The sequence below is a fragment of the Pyrus communis genome, chromosome 5, assembly GCF_041283825.1.
Source record: "Pyrus communis isolate YQ-2024b chromosome 5, ASM4128382v1, whole genome shotgun sequence".
NCBI lineage: Eukaryota > Viridiplantae > Streptophyta > Magnoliopsida > Rosales > Rosaceae > Pyrus > Pyrus communis.
In genome coordinates this window covers 7,164,468-7,173,984 of record NC_142569.1, presented here as the reverse complement: position 1 = coordinate 7,173,984, position 9,517 = coordinate 7,164,468, and the positions used below count along the sequence as shown (strand labels likewise).

Here is a 9,517-nt window from a genome sequence, read left to right as displayed (position 1 = left end):
TGTGTTAAATAGGAAGAAAATAACAATAATACTATTGATTTTATCAAATCATTTTAGTCCATAAACTGAGAGTAGTTTTGTTGTTTCGGTCTTTATTTAACAAAGATTTACAAACAATAATTAACTGTGGACAACTCAAATACCATTTATATTGATTTTAAGTCTCAGTGACTAAAATAAAAACTTACCCCAATCTCATCATTATTTTAGCTAAAACATTTGCAAACAATATTTAAAAAAAGAAGAAGATAAAAAAAGGGTGTTTCATTAAGTTATTCCAAGAAAATATTCTCTTAAAATTAACTAATTTGGCCAAGAAAACGAAAGGGAATGTACCATAAACTTATGAGTAAAATAGGAAAATAATTATTGTATACAAGTACACAGTGCCAAAGTTGAAAGATTTTTTGGAACCCCAAAAAGAAAGTAAAAGGAAACGAAAAAAAAAGAAAGAAAAAAAATACGACACCGGATGATCCATGTCGATAGTGAGTTAAAAACCGCTATGGGGTCCCACTCACACACGACGTCGTATAAATTGTTCACCATCAAACTCCACCAACCCCACCAACTCCATCAAGCATAGAGCCAAAAGTTCTGATAGCTCACGCCACTCTCGAGAAGCCACACCGCCACACGCCGTCGTCTTCTTCTCTCTTCCACCTCTTCCTCTTCTCTCTTTCTTCTGGTAACGTCGTTTCGTGTCCTTTTTCTCTCTCTCTCTCTCTTTGCTCTCTCAGTCTCTTACTGTAAATGCTTGGATTGCGTCCACATTTTTCTGCTATTTTCTCGCTATTTTTTCTCTAAGATTTATTTATTTATTTTTATATCCTGTTCGTCATCGCTTTCTGTCTAATCTGGTCTAGGGTTTCCGTAAATATTTTCTCGAGAAATTTATTGTAATTGTTTGTGTATAAGTAAATTATATATACATGTTTATATATGAAGGGGCGTAACTATATTATATTTTATTGCTAATGTTTGAAAAATAAATTGTGAAAGCATTTTTCTGTCAGAATCAATGGCGTTTTAGTGATTAGAATGAGTTCTTAACAGTAACTGTGCCTCCTTGAATTTGTTTTTTAATGGAAAATATATGATAATTACGTGTTAGTGAATAGTGATTAGCCTTTTCGGAATTCGGGGTATGGGGTTTGGTGAGAGAGGTGGAGAAAGAGAGGAATCTGTGTATGGAATGAACTTTTGGTTGGAAACGGAGTGGTGTATAAACTGGATTACAATGTAGGATACATTTTTCGGAAAATGTTCGGAGTTGTACCTTCGTTGCTGTAATAAATTGTGTTTGATTATGGTGAAAATTTGGATTAAACATGCCTCACTGCGAGGAGTTATATATTGCTGTGCTAAACCCTTCGCATTTTTGTACTTTTACCTGGTATTTTGTTTTGGTGGGTATGATTACCTGATGAAGGGATAGTTATGGTTGCTATGAATAGTGAATTTGACAGCTTTTTGTTAGATCACCAATGGAGTCAGACGAGGAGCAGGATTGTTTTCGCGGGTTATATCCGGAGTATGGTGCAATTTTCATGTCAAGCACTGCAACGATAGATGAGTGTTTTAAACGGAGACTGTTTGGCCTTCCATCTTCACAAGGCCAATTTGTAAAGCAGATTAAAACTGGAATGATTTTGTTTCTGTTTGAATTCGAGAGGAGAGAACTTCATGGTGTTTTTCAAGCATGCTCTGATGGTGAAATGAATATTTCGCCTTCTGCATACAATTCATCAGGAAGGCAGTTTCCTGCTCAGGTATGAATAATGTCTAGTTTCAGTTGAGAATCCACTATTTTCGTTTATGTTTTTATTTATTACAAATTTCCAATTGGATCTATTAGGTAAAAGTCAATCTTATTTGGCGTTGTCATTCGCTCATAGAACCTGAATTCAGTGGCGCAATCAAAGATAACTATTTTTCAAATTGGAAGTTCAATTTTGGTCTGTCCAAAGCTCAGGTTTTCTCCTTACCTATTAAGTCAGACCTTGATGGGATTTAGAATTGCTTTCTTTAACAGTGTTGTTTCACGTATATATGTAGGTTCGAAGGCTTCTAATGTTGTTCAGTTCACGAAAGTTGAAATATCAGCGGCGGCAGAGAGAATTAACCAGTAGAAGAGAAGCAATATCAGTGGACACTGCTGGTAGAGTCAAGGAAGTTGATGATGGCAAAACTCTATTGAGTGATAAGGCAACCAACGATCTTGTTGCCGACAATCATAAGGGGCCAAAAATGACTGGGTCACCGGGGAATGTCTCTGGGAATATTGGAAAAGGAGATGGTGGCAGGTTGGCAAGTGATGAAGTGGGAAATCTTCATGAAGTAGACAAGAAGGTTGGGGAGATCATGCAGAGTGAGTATCTTGTGCCCGTTCCAGGTGAAGTTGGACAATTGGATGCTACTTTTGCAATGTCTGAGAGGGCAGGGAATGAATTTAATGTGGATGTTGAATCCATGTCATCTGAGCATCCTATGTCGGGTCAATCTGGAAATGGTGATGACGACCTGGTAATTCATGATGATTCCATCTGTTTAATGGGTGATCAATTACAAATCGACAATACTGAAAGTAATGTTTTTGGGCCAGCTGTACCAACTGAGAACCCTGCTTTCTTTCAGTCTAGTCTTGATAGACCTGTCTGTGCTGGCATGCCTGTTGAAGACACAGGTTCTTTGATTCAAGATCAAACTATATCAACTTCAAATGTTGGCCATCTAATGGAGCTGCCAATTGCTGGCCATTCTTGTTCACCATCTCCGTCTTATAGAGATGCGATTGTAACCAGCACCTATGATCCTGATGCTCTTAGTCTGAACAATCCACGCTCACAATCAATTGGGGTCAATCAGAGTTCAAATTCCGTTCAAGATTGTTATAAACAACATGGCATTCCTTCCATTGCAAATCAATCATACACGGAGCCAAAAGGAATCAATCAAAGCCTAGAGTCCAATCCAAAGTTTGATGTTCATGTTCCATTCGCATCCTCTGACCATTATGAGCACACATGTCATGGGAACATCATGCCTTTTCCAGGGGTGGCATATTCTGAAGAAATGACCATAGATTATTCTGGAAAACATTGTTCCTGGGACCCAGTTTTGAAGAGTTTTTTATCAACTGACAGTTTTTCACAAATTGGAAGTAGCGGGAGGGAAACCAAGAGGCCAACATCTTATTCTCTCAGTCCTAGTAACTGTCTGTCCTTTGTGATTGATCATGCTCATCCTGTAGCATTACAAAAGAAACTTGAGCAAGAAATGGCACAGAAATTGAACAATGAACCATGTACTGCTAATGTAACTTCATCTGAGGAGCTTCAGTGCCAGTTGCAATGTCGCATTCATCCTGATGGTCATAGCGCTAGCAGCGTGGACCATCGTAAACAGAAATCTTTTGATCATGATCTCAAGTCTTATGGATTTTCTGAAGGTATGCGTTCTGGTCATAGCAGCGTGGACCACCATAAACAGAAATCTTTTGATCATGATCTCAAGTCTTGTGCATTTTCTGAAGGTATGCGTTCTGATCTGAAGAATGAAAGAAGTGTATTTTCTCGCTTGGCTTCAGATATGCCTGGCAAAGAGAATAGTATGCATACTGACTACGAGGAAAATGATAACGATGCATCAGTGGATGAAGTCATGGCAAGGTTGAGTGCGAGTAACTACAGCTGGGTGAAATCAAAAAAATCTAAGCGGCCTACTAGACTGCACGATGACAAAGAGAAGTTTAGGAATAAGAAAAAGACCAAAGTGGACTCTGAGTTGGATAGTAATTACTTGGAATTGATTCCAAAGAAGTCAAACATGGCTTCTGCTACACGCGTTGAAGATGAAGATGATCAAAGGCGTGAAGAAATACCATTTGTGGATTTCAAGCGGCGGAGTGTACTGCGGAAACTTAATGGTGATACCAAAGCCAGAGCCAAGGATGAAAGTGCAGGAAATGATAGACTGTTGGGTGGGCAGTGCAAGAGAAGAAAGTTGGTCAGGCCGAGTTTCAATGACAATGAGCCAGGCGATGAAAAAAGCATAAATGGAAATACATCTCTGATTTTACAAGCATTGTCACAAGAATCTTCCATTAGTGAAGATGTTAATGGCAAAAGAAGGAAGCTGGTTAGACCGAAGTTCAGGGTGAATGAGCAATGTGATGATAAAAGCATGAATGGAAACACTTCTAAAATTTTACAAGTATCATCTCAACAATGTTCTACTAGTGCAGATGGTGGAAGTTGTGAGGCTTCTGTTGGAAGCCAAGGTAAGTTGTTACCGCAAGGTACAGGTTTGTCGCTTGTGGTGTGTCAAAACAGTCATGAGAATGAGAATAATCAAACTGAAAGATCTTCAAAGTATGAAAGAGAAATTGAAGTTGAAAGCTTTGCGGCATCAGTCAAACTCGGAGATGAAGGTCGAAAAGTGCCTCTTCATGATGTTGGCAGCCAAATTACTGACCTTGCAATCCCTAAGTTGTTACCGCAATGTACAGAATCGCCTCGAGTGGTTCACGAAGGTCAAAAAGAGCTTCTTCATGATGTTGGCAGCCAAATTGCTAACCTTGCAATTCCTAAGTTGTTACTGCAATGTACAGAATGGCCTCAAGTAGTTCATCAAAGCAGTCGTGAGAATGAGAATACTGAAACGGAAAGATTTCAAGAATATGAGCAGGAAAAAAAAACGGAAATTTCCGGACCGTCTGTCAAAATTGAAGATGAAGGTGGAATGGAGTCTCTTCATGATCTTGGCAGCCCAATTGGCGGCCTTGCAATCCCATATAGAGACAAAAATCCTAATGTTCAGAAAGACTCGGATTTTAAGGTTCCTATTGTGCTCAAATCGTCTCAAGATTGTAATGATATCAGTCACATCACTGTTCAGGAGTCAGCCCTGCGATTACCTGAACAGAATTCTGGAACAGAAAATGCCTTTTCTGAAATTGAATGTGCAAGAGTCGATGAACTGGAGTTGCTTCCAAGATTTGAACTTTGTCCTGAAAGTGGTGATCTTAGTATCGGTAAAGTAATAGGCAGCTCAGGTAGTCTAAACTCTGGGTTGCAAAGAGGAACCAAAGAAGTTGCTATTTGTGTAGATGCTGGTGTTGGTGATAACCAACATGAATCCAGTAATAAGCAGTCTGAGGCATCTCTTGACACCGTGAGTTGCTTGGACAAGCAAGAACCATCTAAAGATCACAGATCCGGTAAATTGTCTGAGGCACCTTTTGGCACTGTCGGTTGCTTCAAAAAGCCAGAATCTTGTCTAGAATTTCGGGACCTGAATTTGGGATTTGGAGAGCGACTTTTTATACTTAGTAATAGTTTCAAAAGCTATGATGTTAATGCTTCCAAGCATGTGGGTGAAAGGAGAGATGCTCTTCAAATCAGCGGCAGTAATGTTTGCAAAAGTTCTGACATTGATACTCCTGAGAATATGGAAGATACGATTAGCAAGGATCTTGTTCCAAGCAGAAAACTTGAGCCCAAGGCAGCCGACAACCGCTCTGATATTGATACTTCTAAGCATGTGGGCGATGCACAGGATTCTCTTCCAATCAGTGGTAGTAATGTTTGCAAAAGCATGGGTACCGCTGAGAATGTGGAAGAGAGGAAGGACTTTTTTCCAAGCAAGGGTATAATTAGAAAACGTGTACTCAAGAGAGCAATCAACCGCTCTAAATTTGATACTTCTAAGCATGTGGACGATGTAAAGGATGTTCATCCAATCAGCGACAGTAATGTTGACAAAAGCATTGGTACTTCCGAGAATGCGGAAGAGAAGAAGGTTATTTTCCCAAGCAGGGCTGTCATTAGAAAACGTGTACTCAAGATAGCAGACAACTGCTCTAAAATTGAGACTTCTAAGCACATGGACGATGCAAAGGATTTTCTCCCAATCAGCGGCAGTAATTCTTGCAAAGGGTCAGACAGTGCGACCTCTGAGAGTGCGGAAGCAAGGGAGGATGTTCTTCAAAGCAACGTTGGAATCGGAAAAGGTGAACTCAAGACGGCCTGCAGCCAAAATACAAGTTTAGCTCATGATTTTGAGTTTGATGATGATAGTAAAACTGATGATACTGAAAGAGAAAACAAGAGGCTTTGGAGTATTCTAACGGCCAGGTTAAAGCAGCTGAAGAATGCTCAACAAACAACACTGACAAGATCCTAGCTTTCGGTCGATGCTCCATCCTGAAAACGAGTCATTGCAGTTGACAAACAGGTTTTTTCAAGTATTTGTTTAGTTGAAGTTAAAGATCAACCCACATTCCTGTAAAAGCGGAGTGCTAGGGCTTTTCAGCTTGTCGTGGTGTTACTAACCGAAGAGCTGGAAATACACGCATGAAAGCTGCCGCCGGCCACGTGCCGCGTGCCGCGTTCTTGACCTTCTTCCGGTAGCTGTTTTCGAGTTGCTTGGAGTGGAGTGGAAGAATGCAACGGTTATGCATGCAAAGTGATGACCCTTTTTTGTTGGCTAAGCTCTGATTTTGGTTAAAGAATATAGTTTTCTTGAATATGTTCCCAGGATGTGTGAATCTTTTGAATCGGGTTGAAGGAAAATTATAATCTTGTTTCTTGTACTGCAGTGGTTTGTGTGGGTGATGCCTTTACATTGCACGTTGAAAATGTGATTGACCATCAAATTCAGGTTTTATTTATGATGTAATTGACCATCTGTTCAATCCCCATATTCCCATTTGTAACTTTAACAAAAAGCTTCCGTACTGTTTATTTTAACGAAAAATCATATTTTTATACTAAAAAATCAATCTTTGTACTATTTACTTTACTCTTTATTTTGTCCTTATTATTAAAATTCAAAGTTTTCAAGTTTTTTTTTTATTCTTTTTCCTTTATTTTTTTACATGTCCTGCGTTTGAAGGTTTTATGTCCTATTCCTTTTCGAGGACTCTCGTTTTTAAGGTTTTATGCTCAAGTCTTTTTTAAAGTCTCTTGTTCGAATTTTTTCTAATATTTTTTGTGAAGTTTTGTATTTAGAGTAAATTGTAGTAATGATTTCTCAATTTTAATCAAATTTTAGCAATAATCTCTTAATTAAAAATCCATTATCAGTGATCTTTCAACTCATCAAAACATGTAGCTATAGTCTTTTTTATCAACTCCGTTAGAATTATGTCAAAATTAGTTAAGTTGGAAGAACCTAAAGTTGAGGGTTATTGATACAATTTTTCTTATTTAATTTTCCATATTTTCCCTTTGATTTAACTTCACGTGGATAACAAGACACGTGATTCATTTTGACGAAAATTCTAATAGAGTTGATAAAAATGATTATAATTGCATATTTTGATAAATTGAGAGATAAATGTTAATGAATATTCAATTAAGAAACCACTGCATCAATTTGATTTAAAAAATTTAGTGTTCCGAAAATTACTCGAGCTATAAGAGCAACTCCAGCGTTGGAGCCCTCCCCCCAGGCAATGCACTATTCAATCCACCTAATGAACAGTAACTGCCCTTAATGAACAGTAAATAGCCCTGGCAATAGCATTTGCAACTCCACCGTTACACTTCAATAGCCCTAGCAATAGACAATAAAATATTAGTATTTTTTTTATTTATAAAATAATACAAAATAATTTTAATTGTAATATCGGATAAGATTTTTAATCGTTCTCGTTGCGCCACGTGTCATTATCCGAAGTATTATTAAATAATACAAAATAATTTTATTTGGAGACTTCCCTTCTAAAGACATGTTCATAATCTCACGATCTTGTTAAGCCTGTCTTTCTTCTCTAACATGTTCCCTTTCTTGCCTAAGTAGCTCTCTTTCTCTCTCATTAGCATGAAATTCTCTCTCAACAGCTGCTGCTTTTGCTTCCTATCTAGCCTTATCAGCCTCATCTTTCGCCAATTCCCTTGCCAAAGTCAATTCACCTTGGCGAGTAAGTTCTTCCATGAACTTTGCATAATCATTCTTGGAAGCACTCCCTTTTCTCTTTGAAGCCTTCTTACCTTGAGGCCTAATTGGATAATGGGTCGAACCCGACGCTTGTTCAGGGAGGGGCGTTTCGGGCACTTCTTCTGCATCATCTTCATGAACATCATCGGGTGTAGAGTGTAGAGGGGTGTTGTTCATGTGTACTTTTGGACCGACTGGCACAACTCTAAATTTAGGATAATCTTTGACAATATTCCAACATTCCCATCGGTTGAATGATTTATTTTTGCTTTTGGTTTTGGCAGCGTACCAAGCTTGTGCTTGAAGTTCCTACACAATAAAAATAAGTAACAAATAAATAATACAAATAAATAATTATAATGAAAATAAGTAACAAATAAATAATACAAACAACATAATTATAATGTAAGTAGGTAACAAATAAATAATATAAATAATAAATAATAAATTATGTAGGTAACAAATAAATAATACAAATAATAAATAATAAATAACAAATAAATAATACAAACAATAAATAATAAATTATGACGGTAACAAATAAATAATACAAACAATAAATAATAAATTTTGTACGTAACAAATAAATAATACAAACAATAAATAATAAATTATGTAGGTAACAAATAAATAATACAAACAAATAATTATAATGTAAATTTGGGTATCAAATAAATAATATATTGTTACCTGATCCGAGTAATTTTCCCCACTTCGAATATTACTACTAGCTTGTGCCAAGGCGTCTCTCCACGTACTAAACGATTGGCTAAGTAATTTCCAACGACTGGACATCGATTATTTGGTTCTTTTCCCACCAATTTTATGAAGAAAATTGATATGAATAAGACTCCACATCTCTCGCAACTGCATCTCATTACCCGTAAGCGAACTATGAGTAACTTCAACCCAGTTAGTACACAACGCAACATCTTCAATAAGCGACCAATTCGTACCTGCACCAGTGGTCATTTTGTTGAAAAAAATGGATTCAAATAAAGAAAGGAATGTGATTGAAAGTAGTTGAGAAAATATGAAATTGTTGAGTAAGGTAGATGATAATGAGAAGGTATTTATAGAAAAGTAAAAACAAATTTTTTTACAATTTTTTTCAGATTTTTTTTTTGAATTTTTTTGAATTTTTTTTAAATTTTTATTCAATTAATTAATCTCTGCCGTTGGATATAAAAAAATTTGAATTCCAACACTCCAGATTGTGCCACGTGTCACAACGGTAACTTTTCTTAATTTTAAAACTATTTTTTCTTTTATTTTTTTATTTATAAAGCATTTTAATATCCACCGTTGATCTCAGATCGAACGGTAGATATTAAATATGACTTTTTTATTTTTTTTTACCGTTGAGATCGAACGGTCCAAATTAAGTAACCGTTGAGATCTAACGGACCGTGGAAAGCCACGTGGCTTCCCAACGATAACTGACAAATTTTATTTTTTTTTTCTGATTTTGTGTCGGCGACGCGCCCCCACGCGCGAGTGGGGTGCACGCGCCTGACACAAAAAAAATTTAATATTGCCTGACGTTAGCGCTGACATCACATGACCCTCGGGC

General features: G+C 37.2%; 1 protein-coding gene across 2 annotated transcripts; it reads left to right on the top strand.

Moving 5' to 3' along the window:
• The first annotated feature begins 563 nt into the window (after positions 1-563).
• On the top strand, positions 564-6,697 carry LOC137725830 (uncharacterized). Of its 2 annotated transcripts, none has more exons than XM_068464632.2 (4): positions 564-688; positions 1,481-1,772; positions 1,859-1,975; positions 2,059-6,697. In XM_068464632.2, the coding sequence occupies exons 2-4, from the start codon at positions 1,488-1,490 to the stop codon at positions 6,184-6,186; spliced, it is 4,530 nt and encodes a 1,509-aa protein (XP_068320733.2). In that variant the 5' UTR covers positions 564-688; positions 1,481-1,487; the 3' UTR covers positions 6,187-6,697. The 2 variants fall into 2 exon arrangements, with proteins under 2 accessions (XP_068320733.2, XP_068320734.2); XM_068464633.2 differs by having other exon boundaries at positions 572-688; positions 1,458-1,772.
• The last annotated feature ends 2,820 nt before the right edge of the window (positions 6,698-9,517 follow it).